This window comes from Neomonachus schauinslandi, chromosome 8, assembly GCF_002201575.2.
Source record: "Neomonachus schauinslandi chromosome 8, ASM220157v2, whole genome shotgun sequence".
NCBI classification, from domain to species: Eukaryota; Metazoa; Chordata; class Mammalia; order Carnivora; family Phocidae; genus Neomonachus; species Neomonachus schauinslandi.
Genome location: NC_058410.1, coordinates 116,564,898 through 116,582,951, shown reverse-complemented (window position 1 = coordinate 116,582,951; position 18,054 = coordinate 116,564,898). Strand labels below are relative to the sequence as shown.

The 18,054-nt window shown below is 42.9% G+C and overlaps 2 protein-coding genes across 3 annotated transcripts; one reads left to right on the top strand and one right to left on the bottom strand.

The window, feature by feature from the left end:
* Positions 1–2,450: 2,450 nt before the first annotated feature.
* On the top strand, positions 2,451–3,412 carry LOC110575558 (proteasome subunit alpha type-6-like). Its single transcript, XM_044917336.1, is given in 2 exon segments — positions 2,451–2,546; positions 2,549–3,412. Coding segments are annotated over 2 exon segments (738 nt in total). The 5' UTR covers positions 2,451–2,506; the 3' UTR covers positions 3,247–3,412.
* Positions 3,413–5,200: 1,788 nt separating this feature from the next.
* On the bottom strand, positions 5,201–12,150 carry LOC110575559 (HLA class II histocompatibility antigen, DQ beta 1 chain). 2 transcript variants are annotated; one of them, XM_021684532.2, is made up of 6 exons: positions 11,975–12,150; positions 9,315–9,584; positions 7,338–7,619; positions 6,721–6,831; positions 6,159–6,182; positions 5,201–5,566 (listed from the first exon to the last, which is right to left on the bottom strand). In XM_021684532.2, exons 1-6 carry the CDS (start codon positions 12,081–12,083, stop codon positions 5,553–5,555), a joined length of 810 nt encoding a protein of 269 aa, XP_021540207.1. In that variant the 5' UTR covers positions 12,084–12,150; the 3' UTR covers positions 5,201–5,552. The 2 variants fall into 2 exon arrangements, with proteins under 2 accessions (XP_021540207.1, XP_044773332.1); XM_044917397.1 differs by lacking the exon at positions 6,159–6,182 and having other exon boundaries at positions 5,205–5,566.
* Positions 12,151–18,054: the final 5,904 nt, after the last annotated feature.

Below are 18,054 nucleotides of genomic sequence, written 5' to 3'. Positions count from 1 at the left end.
AAAAAAAAAAAAAAAAAAAAAAAAAAAAAAAAAAAAACAAGAAAAGTCTCAAATAAGCAACCTAACCGTATACCAAAAGGAGCCTACACCTAAAGGAAAAAACACACACACACACACACAACAACAACAGCAACAAACAAAACCTAAAGGCAGCAGAAGAAAGGACATAATAAAGATTAGAGCAGAAATAAATGATATAGAAACTAAAAAAACAATTGAAGAAATCAATGAAACCATGAGCTGATTCTTTGAAAAAAATTAATCAAATTTATAAACCACTATCCCAGATTTATCAAAAAGAAAAGTGACCCAAGTAAATAAAGTCACAAATGAAAGAGGAGAGATCATAACCAACATCACAGAAATATGAACAATTATAAGAGAATATTATGAAAAACTATATGCCAACAAATTGGACAACATGGAAGAAATGGATAAATTCCTAAAAACATATAAACTACCAAAACTGAAACAGGAAGAAACAGAAAATTTGAAAAGACCAATAACCAGCAAAGACATTGAATCAGTAATAAAAGAAAAATCTCCCAACAAAAAAAGTCCAGGGCCAGATGGCTTCACAGGGGAATTCTACCAAACATTTAAAGAAGAGTTAACATCTATTCTTCTCACATTTTTCCAAAAAAATAGAAATGGAAGGAAGACTTCAAATCCATTCTATGAGGCCAATATTACCTTGATTCCAAAACCAGGTAAAGACTCCACTAAAAATGAGAACTATAGGCTAATTTCCCTGATGAACATGGATGAAAAAAATCTCAATAAAATACTAGCAAATCAAACCCAGCAGTACATTAAAATAATCATTCACCATGGATCAAGTGAGATTTTTCCCTGGACTGCAAGAGTGGTTCAATATTCGCAAATCAGTCAATATTAATCAAAGGGAATGTAAGAACCATATGACCCTCCCAATAGATGCAGAAAAAACATTTAACAAAGTACAACATCCACACATAATAAAAGCCCTCAACAAAGTAGGGCTATAGGAAACATACCTCAACATAATAGAGGCCATATATAAAAAACTGACACTTAATATCATCCTTAATGGGGAAAAACTGAAAGCTTTTCCTCTATGGCCAGAAACAAGACAGAAATGTCCACTCTCACCATAGTACTGGAAGTCCTAGCCTCAGCAATCAGACAACAAAAAGAAAGAAAGGCATCCAAATCAGCTAGGGAGAAGTCACACTTTCACTACACTATATAGAAAACACAAAAGACTCCAGCAAAAAAAATTGCTAGAACTGTTATACAAATTCAGTAAAGCTGCGTGATACAAACTCAACATACAGAGAGGTCTGGTACATTTCTGTACTCCAATAGTGAAGCAGCAGAAAGAAAAACCAAGGAACCACTCCTATTTATAATTGCACAAAAAGGGATAAGATACCTAGGAATAAACCTAACCAAAGAGGCAAAAAATCTGTATTCTGAAAACTGTAAAACACTGATAAAAGAAATTGAAGATGACACAAAGAAATGGAAAACCATTGCATGTTCATGATTTGGAAGAACAAATATTTTTAAAATGTCTATACTACCAAAGCAATCTATACATTTTAATGCAATCCCTATCAAAATACCAACCACATTTTTCACAGTCCTAAAACAAACAATCTTATAATCTGTATGGAACCACAAAAGATGCCAAATAGCCAAAGCAACCTTGAAAAAGAAAAGCAAAGCTGGAGGCATCATGATTCTGGTCTTCAAGCTCTATTACAAAGCTGTAGTGATAAAGACAGTATGATACTGACACAAAAACAGACACATAGATCAATGGATCAGAATAGAAAACCCAGAAATGAACCCACAACTTTATGGTTAATTAATCTTAGACAAAGCAAGAAAGAATATCCAATAGGAAAAAAGACAATTTCTTCAGCAAATGGTGTTGGGAAAACTAGAAAACAACATACAAAAGAATGACACTGGACCACTTTCTTACATAGTACACAAAAATAAATTGAAAATGGACAGAAGACCTAAATGTGAGACAGGAAACCATTAAAATCCTAGAGGAGAACACATGCAGCAACCTCTTTGACATCAGCTGCAGCAATTTCTACTAGATATGTCCCCTGAGACAAAGGAAGGGAAAGCAAAAATAAACTGTTGGGGTTTCATCAAAATAAAAAGTTTCTGCACAGCGAAGGAAACCTCAGAACTAAAAGGCAAACCGACGGAATGGGAGAAGATATTTGTAAACGACATATCTGATAAAGAGTTAGTATCCAAAATCTATAAAGAACTTCTCAGACTCAACACCCAAAACACAAATAATCCAGTTAAAAAAAAATGAGCAGAAATCATGAATAGACACTTTTCCAAAGAAGATATACAAATGGCCAACAGACACATGAAAAGATGCTCAGCATCACTCATCATCAGGGAAATACAAATCAAAAATACAATGAGAGGTACGCCTGGTGCGGGAGCTACGAGGTTCAGAGACAGTGCTTGAAGTAGTGGGGGCGGCAACATGTCCCGTGGTTCCAGCGCTGGTTTTGACCGCCACATTACCATTTTTCACCCGAGGGCCGGCTCTACCAAGTAGAATATGCTTTTAAGGCTATTAACCAGGGTGGCCTTACATCGGTAGCTGTCAGAGGGAAAGACTGTGCAGTAATTGTCACACAGAAGAAAGTACCTGACAAATTATTGGATTCCAGCACAGTGACTCACTTATTCAAGATAACTGAAAACATTGGCTGTGTGATGACAGGAATGACAGCTGACAGCAGATCCCAAGTACAGAGGGCACGCTATGAGGCAGCTAATTGGAAATACAAGTATGGCTATGAGATTCCTGTGGACATGCTGTGCAAAAGAATTGCTGATATTTCTCAGGTCTACACACAGAATGCTGAAATGAGGCCTCTTGGTTGTTGTATGATTTTAATTGGTATAGATGAAGAACAAGGCCCTCAGGTGTACAAGTGTGATCCTGCAGGTTACTACTGTGGGTTTAAAGCCACTGCAGCAGGAGTTAAACAAACGGAGTCAACCAGCTTCCTTGAAAAAAAAGTGAAGAAGAAATCTGATTGGACATTTGAACAGACAGTGGAAACTGCAATTACATGCCTATCTACTGTTCTATCAATTGATTTCAAACCTTCAGAAATAGAAGTTGGAGTAGTTACAGTTGAAAATCCTAAATTCAGGATTCTTTCAGAAGCAGAGATTGATGCTCACCTTGTTGCTCTAGCAGAGAGAGACTAAACATTGTAGTTAGTTTACCAAATCCATGACGCCACTTGCCTGTGTGTTTGGTAGCAACAGACCAACATTATGGAGGCCCCTGGATTGAAAAAGGAACCTCTCCCACTCCTGCCCTGCCGCTGAAGTGGTTAGGACTCTGTATAAATAAAAACAGTGCTTTTGGAAAAAAAAAAATACAATGAGATACCGCCTCATACCAGTCAGAATGGCTAAAATTAACAACATAAGAAACAACAGATGTTGGCCAGGATGTAGAGAAAGGGGAACCCTCCCACACTGTTGGTGGGAGTGCAAACTGGTGCAGCCACTCTGGAAAACAGTGCAGAGGTTGCTCAAAAGGTTAAAAGTAGAGCTACCCTACAACCCAGCAATTGCACTACTAGGTATTTACCAAACAATACAAAAATACTAATTCAAAGGGATACATGCAGACAATAGAAAGAGATACAAAAAGAAACAGGAAAAAAAGAGATCCAGATAAATAATGGCAAAGGTGAAGATAGAAACAGAGAGACAGAGGCAGAGATGCAGTGAAAGAGTGAGAAACACAACAGAGACAGAGATGCAGAGACAGACATAAAAAGATGCAGAGACACTCTTAAGTTGATTGCAGCATTATTCACAATAGTAAAGGTATGGAAGCAGCCCAAGTGTCAATCAATAGAAGGATGGATAAAGAAGATGTGGCATATATATACAATTCAATATTACTCTACCACAAGAGTATTAGATATTACCAACTGCAACAACACGGATGGACCTAGAGGGTATTATGTTAAGTGACAAAGACTGACAAATACCATATGATTTCACTTATATATGGAATCGAAAAAGCAAAACAAACAAAAAAACAGACTCACAAATACAAAGAACAAACTAGTGGTTACCACAGGGGAGATGGATGGGAGGTTAAGCAAAATAAGTGAAGAGGATTAATAGGTACAAACTTCCAGTTATAAAAGAAATAAGTCATGGAGAGAAAAAGTCAATATAGTCAACAATGTTATAAGAACATTATATGGTGACAGATGGTGACTACACATATTGTGGTAACCACTGAGTAATGTATGGAATTGCAAATCGCTGTGTTGTACACCAGATACTAACATAACATTGTATGTCAACTGTACTACAACAATAAATAAACTATAATAAAAAGATGTAGAGAGACACACTGAAAGAAATATAAGGGATACGGAGAGACACATAGAAAGAAAGGTGCACACAGAGATATAACAGAAAGAGAAGATAAAGATGAAGATCCTACTTAATGTCAGGAACTAGCTACTTCTTTTTTTTTAAGATTTATTTATTTATTTGGGAGAGAGAGTGGGGGAGGGGCAGAGGGAGAGAGAATCTCCAGTAGATTCCCCACTGAACACAGGGCATGACACAGGGCTGGATCTCACGACCCTGAGATCAGGACCTGAGCCGAAATCAAGAGTCCCATGCTTAACTGACTGAGCCACCAAGGCGCCCCTCGATCTAGTCACTTCTGAAATCCACTTGACCCCAGACTTCCTTGTAATGTAAACAAAGTAAACTTGAGTTGGGTTCCTATCATGTGAAACCAGGAACAGTACTCTTATTCCTAGTATTACTTTTTCAAAAATAAAAATGGACCTTGACCAATGTGACTTGCCAAGATATATTTGAAACATCACTGTGGTTCTCTGAGACACCAGGGGCCGCTCTATCTGTGCTCACATAATTCCACTATCAGCTTATATACACAATACTCACCAAACCTAAAGAGAGGCGGGCACATCCTTAGGCCACTGCACTCAACAATACTAAATACCCATGAAGGATGTGACTATTGAATTGAATTTCCCTCCCCTATGCCTGCTTGTAACTTGGCACCCCCAGACGCCTCCATTCTGCCTTCAAGGAGCAGTATGGTCCTTTCATTCTGCACTGGTTTCCTGCCTCCACCTGATTAAGAAGACTCAGGTACAGAGAACCCATAATCATATTTAATTATGATAAAATCTCTACATTCAGCTAAAGGGCTTCTGTGTGCTCCTCTTGCACAATCTGAGGAGGAAGAATGGAAACGGAAGAGCCCTCGGGGCTGGAGGAGATGCTGCTAGCAAGGAGCTCACGGCAGAGGCTCCTAAACCAGTGCAGGGAACAGCATCACAGTCAGATCCGCCAGGCAGGGGTCACCGGAGGGCACCTGGTGACTGTATCAGAGGCACTGTGGGGCTCGGATCCATGTGGGGGATGGGCTCTCAGGCAGCTGGGAATTCTGGACAAGGACAGGCAGGCATTACAGACAGCGGAATCCCAGGTATCCTCAGGCGTCAGTGCAGGAGCCCTGTAGAAAAGAGAGTGATCAGCACAGAGGACCCTGAGGGACATGCCCTCTCCCCTCCTCTCAGGGCCACTACAGCATCAGAGAAAGCTGAGGTCCAGGGCATATTGTCATCACCTCCCCCAGTGTCTCTGTAAAGGTGAAATCAACTCAAGAGAACATGGCACTCCAGCCGCACACAGATGTGTGGGGGTGATGGAGCAGCCGTGATCCTTTATTTAGGGGGATGTTAAGGTTTTAGTAAACGTAATGATAACTCACCTTCTTTCCACCAGTAGTAGCCTTTCATTTACAAACTCACACAGGCAGCAGCCACCAACATGTAACACAACGTGGGCATCATCCTGGTGTCTAACACCCAAGACGTGGCTCTGGTTCCACGTTTCCCAGAAAGATACCACCGAAGTTATGACTTGGCGCTGGAGAACAACCCTGGATCTGCCTACACAAACTGGGCAAACTTCTCCCTAACTCTTGATCTCTGTAGCAGGGACTAGGCCATGAACTGAGACCATTGTGCCCGGGTGCACCCACCTCATCTCTTCCCTCTTTCACCTGTGCCCAAACCCCCACTGAATCAGAGCAGAAATAGTACCTGCTGGCGGAGACCCACGAGGTCCTACAAAAAGAAGTGATACAGAAAAAGGTCTCATTACACAAATAGCCAGTGTCTCACTCACCCCAAAGGGAGGTGAGATAAGCAACTTAATTGGAATTTTACTTTCTCCCTACCCGGCAACCACGAGAGCTTAATTGCCCTAAGCTAAAATCCTCCCAAATGAAAGAAACTGTCCCTAGAAGGAAGGGAAGCAGACGCTCTGACCCTCTTAAAGAAGGAAGCTTTCAGAAAGGAGCCAGAGCATTGGTGGTATAGTGGTGAGCATAGCTGCCTTCCAGAAAGGAGCCAGTGAGACAATGATGAACTGCAAGGGAGCCCTAGGATATAATCCACCTGTTACCTCTGTGATAAGGCTCCTTTCAACCAGTAACATCAGATTCCAAAGCCTCCCCTTAAGTTATTCCATCTCCTCCCACCACCAGCCCGGCCTCCTTCCTTCCAAAGTCAGAAGGAAAGAGCTACATCTAGAGGCACAGGCCCCCCTGAGCAGAGGGCCTCAGGCACAGCTCTTCTCCCCCATTTTCCCAGAGGGCCTTACCTTTCTGGCTCCTGTGACGGATGATAAGGCCCAGCCCGAGGAAGATCAGCCCCAGCACAAAGCCTCCGATGCCACTCAGCATCTTGCTCTGGGCAGATTCAGACTGTGCCCCTGGGGAGCAGAGCCTGAGTGTCAGGGTTGTCCCCACACCCCACAGGGTCCCTTTGGACAGCCTGAAGTCCAGTCTGAGGTAGAGGAGCTGGAGGTGCAAGGCGAACCCAGTGCTCCATTCTGACCACCCCTAGGGGAAGGAAGGACCCACGGACAGATCCTCGCACACACGGTGGGTGTGTGAGAGAGAGGGGGAAGCTGAAACCTGCTCCTCCAGACACATCCCTAACCTCAGACTCCAAGACCCCAGTCACCAGCCAAAGTAGTAAATCCTTCAGAGCTACAGGGCTGGGTGGTAGGGCCAGGGTGTGGAGAATGATCTGCCTAGTATCTAGAAAGACAGTGCGATCAAGATTCTTCCAATGCCCCTGCCATGGGACAAGAGGCGCTCTAATCTCCTGTATTTCCAGCTCAGTAGTGACATCAAGGATGAGGAATAGAAGGGGACGGGCTGGAGGAAGCTCTGTCTTGTGGGGCCCATAGTGAAAAGAAAAACTGCCCCTTACTCCACTCCACTGTGATGGGGCTCTGGAGGCTGGGGTGCTCCACACGGCAGGTGTAGACATCTCCTCGCTGGGGAGTCATTTCCAGCATCACCAGGATCTGGAAGGTCCAGTCCCCATTCCTAATAAGCGGAGTGGACACAACACCAGCTGTCTCCTCCTGGTCATTCCAAAACCACCGAACTTTGATCTGGCCTGGGTAGAAATCTGTCACTGAGCAGACCAGCAGGTTGTGGTGGTTCAGAACCTCTGTCCTGGACGGGGAGATGGTCACTGTAGGTTCCACTGAGGGGAGTAACAGACAAGAAAAGACCCTGAGATGTGGGACTACACAGCAAGTCTCCCCATGGAGAAGAGTCCTCTCTTGGTACCAGGGTGGAAAGATCCCTGGATTCCGAGTCTTGGATTAGGATCTGAGCTTGGCCACTTTATTAGTTTGGATAAACACAGGAGTCAGCTTACTTTTCAGAGTCTGAAGAAATCATAGTAATCATTCTATGAAAGTTATTCTGTTGATATTAATTGACAAAATAAAGCATTTTTAAAATTTAGATTGCTGTATTACACAGGACATTGTTCTTAAAATTTTTAAAAATAAAAATAATAAATCTGGATTTCTTTCCCTCCATCCCTTTTTTTAAGATTTTATTTATTTATTTGACAGAGAGAGACACAGCCAGAGAGGGAACACAAGCAGGGGGAGTGGGAGAGGGAGAGGCAGGCTTCCCCCGGAGCAGGGAGCCCAGGGAGCCCAGGGAGCCCAGGGAGCCCGACGCGGGGTTCCATTCGGAACTCCATTCCGGGTTCCATTGGGGCTCGACCCGGGGCTCGATCCCAGGACGCTGGGATCATGACTTGAGCAGAAGGCAGACGCCTAACGACTAAGCCACCCCGGCGCCCCATATTCCTATTGATACATAAAGTAGTTAATTGGAAATTAAATGGCATAATATAGATAGTGTCTGGTAAAGTATTTGTCTAGAAATAGGTGCTTATTAAATGGCTACAATTAACTTGCCGAATGTTTACCCCTGAAGTGGTTGGTGATGCCGGGAGGAGGAGATGCAGAGGGAAGAAGGATAGGCAGGGTTTAGGCCAAAGGAAACCTGAAACAATTTTTATTAATAATTTAATAGCATCAATTTATTGACTCCAAAACCTCAGCTCTTCCTATTCTGACATTTGTTGAGATTTTCTAAGAAATTAAAATTCTGCCTTACAATACCATCCAAATATAGTTTATATTTTTAGTAAACACTTTTTTCTTAGACTCTGCATTCACAAATCCTAAGGTATTAAGATCCAACGCACAAAGTTTACTTTAAAGGATTAAGCAAAATAGTAAAGACTAATTAATAAAGTCCATTTTTAAGGCATATTTACCGTTCTATTTTCCCTTGAGCCTAAGTGGATGGGCAGCCGAATACATTTATTCATTAATTCCACAAAGGTTTGCACTCACACTACCTAACAGTCACTGCCTCAGGTACTAGGCAGACAAGGATAAGGCAGTTCCTCCGGTCAAAGAAGTCCGGGACTAGTCACAGCCGTTTAAGAAAACAATTAAGATGAATCATAATTTGAAACCAAAAAGTCAAAATTTGGCCTGTGACGACTGTAACCTATTTACCACGTGTGCAAGGTGCCCTCCCCCCACCAGGGCCAGCCCACTAAGCTTCGCAGGGGCCGGGACAGCTCACTGCGGGACCGGGGCGGGGATGGGGGGCTCACTCGGCTCTGCTTAGCGAAAGGTGGGGAGGGAGAAACCAAACACTCAAGTAGGGAGCCGGGGCCGCGCAGAAGTGGTGAAAACGTCAGAGGAAGCGCAGCCCCGCTGGTGGACCCACCCACCTCAGCAGGAACAGTGCACGGCCGCCGGGTCAGTCCCCCAGCTCGGCCCCGCGTCCCCGCCCCTCCCCGCGCGGGGACTCTGCTGGGCCCGGGGGATGGGGCCCCGGAGGGCGAATGGCCGGCGCTCACCTCGCCGCTGCAAGGTCGTTCTCTCCTCATTCCCATAGTTGTTTCTGCACACCGTGTCCACCTCGGCCCGCGTCCGCTCCAAGATGTCCTTCTGGCTGTTCCAGTACTGAGCGTCCGGCCGCCCCAGCTCCGTCACCGGCCGGTACTCCCCCACGTCGCTGTCGAAGCGCACGAACTCCTCCCGGTTATAGATGTGTCTGGTCAGGAGCCGCACCCGCTCCGTCCCGTTGGTGAAGTAGCACTCGCCCTTAAACTGGTACACGAAATCCTCTGCAGGGAATCACCGCAGGTCAGTCAGGCCCTTGCCCCTCAGCCCAACCAACAGCCACGACCGGGCGGGCCTTGTGGGGCGAGGCCAGGCAGCCTGATAAACCTGAAAGCTTCCCACCTTGGATGCCTGTCAACCAGGCCCGGAGCATCCTCTTCCTGCCTGCCCTCCTCTGAAGGCTTCCAGAACTGCCTTCCTCCAGGGAGGGGAGGGAGGAACAAGCCTTAGGATATGGGAGCCCTGCCTGAGTCAGAGAACTGAGGAAAATAGGGCAGTCGGGTTGATTTTACATCTATCCCTGTACTCGGATCAGGACGTTCTCACATGAAATCCCATCTTCCATAGAACTCCAGGGAACCTCAGAGACAAACAAGTGTCCACCTAAGCACAAGAGTTCAAGGGAATAAGGAGAAAGGTCAAAAATTAAGCTTGACCAGAAAGAGCCAAGATGTCCATCGACAGATGAATGGATAAAGAAGATGTGTTATATATATATATATATATATATATATATATATATATATATATATATACAATGGAATATTATGCAGCCTTCAAAAGGAATGAGATCTTGCCATTTGCATCGACATGGATGGAACTGGAGGGTGTTATGCTGAGTGAAATAAGTCAATCAGAGAAAGACATGTATCATATGAACTCACTGATGTGAGGAATTCTTAATCTCAGGAAACAAACTGAGGGTTGCTTGAGTGGTGGGGGGTGGGAGGGATAGGGTGGCTGGGTGATAGACATGGGAGAGATAAGTGCTATGGTGAGAGCTGTGAATTGTGCAAGACTGTTGAATCGCAGATCTGTACCTCTGAAACAAATAATACAATATATGTTAAAAAAAAAAAAAAAGAAGAAGAAGAAGATAGCAGGAGGGGAAGAATGAAGGGGGAGAAATCGGAGGGGGAGACGAACCATGAGACACGATGGACTCTGAAAAACAAACTGAGGGTTCTAGAGGGGAGGGGGGGTGGGAGGATGGGTTAGCCTGGTGATGGGTATTAAAGAGGGCACGTATTGAATGGAGCACTGGGTGTTATACGCAAACAATGAATCATGGAACACTACATCAAAAACTAATGATGTAATGTATGGTGATTAACATAACAATAAAAAAATTTTTTAAAAATTAAGCTTGACTTCCTCCTGACAACATATTCTCTTGGTCCTCTGCAAAGGGCCTTCCTTCCCATGGGTGGGTTTACACTGGGTTTCTGTCACACCCACCCAATTGCAGTGTGAGGTTTGCTCATTCCTGCTGGGCTAAAAGGGACACACACCTTCCAAGTCCTAGAAAGAAACATTTTATTCATGGAAAGAACACAGTCTTGTGAATAAGATAAAATAGATTTCAATTTAACCGTGCCACTTACCAGCTTCTATAGGTTACTAAACGAAGTATCCATATCATACTTATAATTTGTAAAGCGGAAGTCATAATCCCCACACATAGGGGTGTTAGGAAGATCAGAGAGAATTTATATTAAGTTACTAATCCTGTGGCTGAAATGGTTTCTCGGTATGTGCTATTTCTCTTCTTTACATTCTCCTTTCTCCTAAACTCAGTCCACCATCAACTCAACTCTCTGAATCCCACACAAGTTACTATCTGACCATAAACCAGTGAAACTTGAAGTTAAGACTCCCTGTCTGTGGTCACCCAGTTTCACTCAAATACCAAGAGTTTGCCTCAATGCACACTCCACTCAGAATCAGGAATGTAGAGTCCTTTTTATCAAATACTAAGACTACAGAGACCTTCGCTGCCCTACATTTCTCCAACAGAGAATCCCATAGTGTGTAGCCAGGACAAGGTCTTGGGGGACCCTGAAATGAAAAATCCTGCTGTGTCTCCTTTGAACAAATTCTTATTTTCAAAAATAACCCGAATGTCACTTTGTCCTATCAGTGGTAGCAGATGCAAACTTTGTTTCTTCCTCCCCATTATAACATCCCCAGGATGGACTGAGTCCATGGTATGGGGATTGTCCTCACCTCATCCTTAGAGATGGAAATGAGAATGTAACAGAGCTCTCTTCCCCAAATGGAGAAAACCTGTAATAAAAGACTGTATTCTGGGGGCACCGGGGTGGCTCAGTCAGGTAAGTGACTGCCTTTGACTCAGGTCATGATCCCGGGGTCCTGGGATTGAGCCCCACGTCGGGCTCCCTGCTGAGCAAGGAGCCTGCTTCTCCCTCTCCCTCTGCCTGCCCCTCCCCCTGCTTGTGCTCTCTCCCTGTCAAATAAATAAATAATAATAAATCTTAAAAAAAAAAAAAGACTGTATTCTGAGATCATAGAACCTTCCACACCCCAGCCCGAAGGTCCTTCAGAGCCTGTTCCCTAGGGTGGTGGCTCTGGGGAACAGGTGCTCTGCACTTACGTGGAGAGTCTCTGCCCTCAGCCACTGGGATGCTCAGCACCACCAGCATCATCATTTCAGCTGCTGTCCAGAGGCCTCTGGGGATCCGCAGAGCTATCTTCCCAGGCATCTTTGGGAACAAGGAAAAAGAAATGGTAGTCAACGCAGCTCCTACCTGGTGGCTCTGAGTACTCACTTCAGAGAATAAAAACCTGTGAAAGCTTCCATCCACAGTAGGATTGGAGAGTCCCTGTGAAGGGAACCAATCAGCACTGGAGCTGAAGTACCTCATCTGTCTCTGGGCAGACATTTTTTATGAAGGTTCTCAGTTTTTATGAGGGTTCTCAGTCCTAGGTTCAGAGTCCCTAGAAAGTGAACCAATCAGCACTGGAGCTGAAATACCTCACCTGTCTCTGGGCAGACATTTTTTATGAAGGTTCTTAGTCCAATTTTTTATGAAGGTTCTCAGCCTGGCAGTATGTCTTCATCAAATTACACTAGATGAACATTTGAGGTGAAGATTTTCTCCTAGTTATAGAAATTCTAGAGACTGAATGCCTCAGGGATTTAAAGAACTGAATGAAAAATGACTCAAGAGTAGACATCTTTGTGACATTTGGGATTTTTAGTTTGTATACCTGGGATTTTTAGTAGGAAATAAGTGGGATCATATTTCAGGGAAAAGAGAATTATTGTCTCCGAGGTGTTCACTTCTATTATCTTAGACCCTCTGAGGAGCCTTAAGTTGTGGTGGAAAAGCACCACAGAGTGCTTAGGAGGAAATGGTTTTTAGCTGCAGTTCTACCACTAATAGACTTTATGAGAGTCCGCGAATTACTGAACCTCTTTTGCCTCAGGCTTCTCTTTGTAAAATGTGGATCACGTTTCATGCATTTTATATCCAGATCATCGTATATATAAACTTAAGACTAACATGACTTGTTTAATATTGCAAAATGTTCCTCAGCTGCCATGTGTAAGTGTTAGGAATACCGGGTTAATATGTGGTGCAAGAAAAAAGAAAAAGAAAAAAAGTGACACCCAGCCCTGTGGGCATCTGATTCTTCATTATGCAAGAATCTTTTTTTTTTAAATGATTGTTTTCTTTTCTTTTTTTCTTTTAAGATTTTATTTATTTATTTGACAGAGAGAGACACAGCGAGGGAGGGAACACAAGCAGGGGGAGTGGGAGAGGGAGAAGCAGGCTTCCCGCGGAGCAGGGAGCCCGATGCGGGGCTCGATCCCAGGACCCTGGGATCATGATCTGGGCCGAAGGCAGACGCTTAACCAACTGAGCCACCCAGGCGTCCCTATGCAAAAATCTTTTACATTTGTGCTCTTTGACTGAAAGTATTTGAAAAGTTAAGTTCACTTTTAAGCAGGGTCATCCTATGTCAGCAAAGGCGCAATCCACAAGCATTCACAGCATTCAGACACTATCACCTCTAGTTACAAAGGTAGAAACAAAAGACGTGGAGAAGCACTTCCTGGGGCCTGAATGGTGTTAATCAGGGAGCAGATGTTAAGAGTTACAGATTGTGTACCGATGTGGCACTTACTGCGCAAGTCCTAAGTTATCAAACTGTGAACAGCAGCAGTATCGATGTGTTTTTTTTTTTAACAGATCTATTATTTATCAGGCTCCTCTTGCCATGACTAGGGTCAGTTCTAAATGGTTATAGAGCAATTAGAACAGTGTGTGGCAAACATTAATAAACAAAACATTAAGCATCTCCCTCTCTTTTCTCCCCCCTTCTATCTCTTCCCTGCATTTTAGGTTCTCCTTTTACAATAGAGGCCAGGATCTGAAAGCAAAATATGAAGAGTTTACCGGGTAAGAAGAAATAGAGCAGAGGTACAAGAAGTTTCCATTAGTGGCACATGAAAGCAGTGAGTCATTCCAGTATTCTATATTAGATGCGTGGTTCCAGAGCACCTGAGACTTAGTCCCTGGGCTTCCACTAGCAGTGGTGTACTAAGGATCAGGGTAGCTCTAGAATAAGAAGAGTTTCCATGGTGGCATGGAAGGAGAAAGGAGGGACATCAAACTCAGAGCTGGAATAAGGTTGGGAGGCAAGGAAGCATTGTCAAAAGGGGATCTGGAAGGTACATTAGTCCCCTCAAGCCCCACCTCAGTGTCCCTCAGAACAGAGAACTCTGGCTCATCCCTTCCCTCTTGTCCTAAGGGGAAATTCTCCCCACTCTATTGTGGGGCTGTATGGTAGAGGCTGCAACAGACCTGGGCATTGCCCAGTCTCTCAGGCCTCTTCACACAGACTTTTCAACGAGCAACAAAAGTGTCAGCTTAGAACCCTTTTTCTGATTGGCTAAAACCTCAACGGCAAGCCTCTGGCTCAGGCTTCTGTCAGCTGCTTCCCCCTGAGCCAGTCAGCATTCTCTACATTTTCTAGAGCTCTCTGTGCTGCTCACATTCCACCACATTACTCAGGGCAGCCACTGCTGGCCTGGCCTGAGGGGAAGGCAACTCAGACACCTGATTCCAGGTGCTTACCTCGGTCACCCTGCTGGGCCTCTGTGGAGGCAGGGCCCTTAGGGAAGGTAGCGTGTGCCCCGTGTTGTTAGTCGACGCAATCAAGAAATAGTCATGAAATGGGTCAGGGTTACACTAGGGAGACTCTCCCCAGGGGACATCCTCTGTTCCCCCAGGATGAAAGATAAAAGTTTTGTACTCTTCGTGGAAATTCAGGGAGAAGTCATCATCCCTGGTCAGTATCCCTTGGAAACTGTGCTTGGTCAATGGAGTTAATTGTTAACATAATAATAATAATCATCTGTGACCAGAAGGGCCATCCGGGACCCTATTCTGCATTAATTCAGGAATTTTAAAATGCTATACATTCTGAAAGATTCTGTGACTTCCTTAATGCCAGTAGTAATATAACAGATAATAGAAATACCGCCCCAGAATTTTATTTCCCTTTAATAAAAATTTATCAAGCAATTGTCCCTAAATTTGTCTAAATCTTTATAAAGCTGCTTACATATGTCCCCTATATCAACCCAGTTATATGAATTTTCAATGACACATATAAAGCAGGCCCTTGCTCTTAGCACAGTTATCTCTTTAAAGTCGCATTTTAGAAATCCGAAGAAGGAGTGAACTTAGTAGCAGATAGGCCATGGATAAACCATTTCAGCTCTGAAAGTCTTAGTTTGCCTCATCTGTAGAAGGAGTACACACCTCACTGGAACACTGTCATGAACACAGATATAATTTGTAAAAGTCCTCTGTAATCTATGCTGAGCTACACACACATTAGTTTTTAATATAATAGTAGTGAGCTCATTTTTTAAACATCATTAACAAAGACAGAAAATTCTTCTTGTTGTTTCTCATTTCTCTTCAGATGACAGAATCATGATAGTTTTGAATCCCTGCCTCTTACCTCATCAGTAGGGAGAGAAAGGGAGCAGAAAGTATAGTAGACGTATTTAACTTTGAACCAACTACATGTTCCCTCTCTAAAGGGCCATGAATACCACTGCACAGAACCACCATTTCAGCTGTAATCTCAGGTCTCAGAATCTGGTCTTCCTCTGAGTGTGCTCCCAAATGTGGAAACTTGAGTGCAAAACAGAGTCTCGATACAAACTGAGGAAAGAAGAGAGTGAATACAGCCTTGTGGGCTACGTGGAGAATTATGGCACTCATCTAGGTTTGACTGAGAGGAAGAGAGACCGGCCGCTTCTCATTGTGACTACTGACAAATGTCTAAAAGCCCCATCCTGTGCCACATGCCCGAGTGCCCTATATTCCTCACCTTCATGATCAGGAGTCCCCCGGTGTCTAAGCTCTGAAACAGACATCTATGTAGTTTCATTTCCGATAGTTCTGTCTCTCTTCACCAAAATCCAACAGATGTCAGATGGTGAGTACTGTCACTTAATATTTTTTACACACCTACACAGTTAAGGTCCTGGGTTTCAAAGGTGAACATGCATGGATCCTATCTTCTAAAAGGTCACACACTGGAGGGGAGACATATGCGGGGAAAAATAAAAGAGAAGTTTGTAACAACCACTAAAAGGCAATGTGAAATAATGCTAACTAAAGGCAAGACCCAACAGTGTTGAAAGTTCAGGGGACACTTAAAACTATAAAACAATAATGGTGCCCATTAGTTCAGTTATTTTCTTTTCTCTTGGAAAGGGTTGGCAACATAGGACTAGAAGATGATGATTAGTGGTAGATTTACTCATGAATAATAATTTCTCAAGATGAGAATGGAGAGTTGATGGTGTGGCGCTAATGAGAGAGTTGAAAGTCAATCTTTTCAGGTGTGCGTCTTAGAGGAAGTGATGGCTTAGCAGATAAAGGGCTACGGTCATTTCAGGCAAAAAGGCTTATGTGAGTGCAGCGGTAGGTAGGACACTCACAGCATATGGTTTGATGTGAGTAGAGAGTGGGATTCGGTTATTCTAGTCCTTGTGAGGTTTGATGACAGCACCATTCAAAGTTGTCTGGGTTTTCCTCACAGGAAAATAGAGGATAAGGAAAAATAGAGGGAATTTAAGCAGAGAAGCACCATGACATGCTGGTCCATTCATAAAGCTACCTTGGAAGCAGCATGGAGGGGAGTCTTCAGAGGATCTGTACATGACCTTTTACAGATCTGGAAAGGATCCAGGTTAATTTGATGAGCCCAATCCACCAAAATCTAGTTTACTAAGGAACAAATTAGCCAATGGTCAGTTTACTAAATTTGCCAAAATTATTAATGTGCTCCAAACTCATTTCTTTTTTTTCCTATTTCTAAAGTTTGTAGATATTCATAATCATCTGTTGGAAGTGTATTAGGAGACTGTCAGTCCCAGACCTCTGAGTTTCTGGGGCCCTCTCGCTTTCCCATGATCCCCATTCTCTTGCTGTCTGGGCTCCACTCCATCTTTCTGCTGACAAAACAACCTCCCATTTTCATGAAGCTTTATAACAAATGCATTTAAAAACACAAAATGAAAACTGGTCAATTACACCTCACAATTTTAGAAGTTGTTTAGAATGTTTTAATATAAATTGGAATAAAAATTTTATTTAAAAGATATATTTTGGTTGAATTTGGTAAATGTTATGAATTGATCCTTTAGAGAAATTAGCAAAAAAACTTTAAAATGCCAAAATTCATGAAATAGAATACAACTCTTAAAAGGATTTGGTACCGAGATAAATATAAACTGAAATGTTTCTATCTGAAATCCTGACATTTTGTTATGTTCACTAGACAAGTAATGAGTAAATTCAGTAAAACTATTTCTCAAACAAAGTTGTGTTAAATTACTAAATGTACTAAATCTAGTCATATGTCATTCAGCAAGCTGAGGCTTGGGCTACTTGCTGTGAATTGGCCATTTGTTAAGTAAATTGATCTTTTGATCAATAAGCCCCCGGACCTGTCAGGCACCTCCTTGAGACTGAACAGGAACCTTCACCCAAAGTTACTTTTATCCAGTTCTTGTTTCTGGGCCAGACCTCTCAAATATAAAATCCTCCAATAGTAAACCCAACGTTTAAAGAAGGAAGAGAGGGTTGCCTTGGCTGAAGGAAGTGGTTACTAGGCCGGGACATAACCAAATATGGAATGTTGCTTAAAAAAAAAAGATTCACCGAGGTTGTGTTTGAGTTAAATCATTAAATACTCTCCAGCCAGTGAGCAGATGGGAGGTAGCATCACTTGTCTCTGGCAGACCAAACCACTAAGTCTGTTAGAGAAAAAAAGTTATTTATAAGAGCAATAAATATACAAAACTCAAAGCAATAAAATTCACCAAGCATGTGTACAATCCCCCAAAAAGAAAAGAGTTGACCTAAGAACAGAAAGAAGTTTAATAATAATGATAACCATGTTCTTTAACAAGACAACTTGTGTCAATTTCCCAAACAAAATACTTAGATTTTGTGATGCTTTAATCTAAATATCCATAAGATAGTTTTATTAATAAAATATTTCCAATTTTTGTCCAGAATAATAATTGTAGACAAATAGCTGTTAATAAGTAAAATGTGGAGTTGTTCTAATAGATGCTTATGAGTTATTTTAAAGCCAAACAATTAAAACATGCTCATACTGCCACCAAGAAAAAGG

Excerpts from the sequence above, each read along its gene's own strand:
- LOC110575559 (XM_021684532.2), bottom strand. The coding sequence starts at position 12,083 with ATGCCTGGGAAGATAGCTCTGCGGATCCCCAGAGGCCTCTGGACAGCA. Across the intron at positions 9,585-11,974 it reads TGAGGGCAGAGACTCTCCAC|AGGATTTCGTGTACCAGTTT; the intron begins GTAAGTGCAGAG and ends GATTCCCTGCAG. Across the intron at positions 7,620-9,314 it reads AACGACCTTGCAGCGGCGAG|TGGAACCTACAGTGACCATC; the intron begins GTGAGCGCCGGC and ends TACTCCCCTCAG.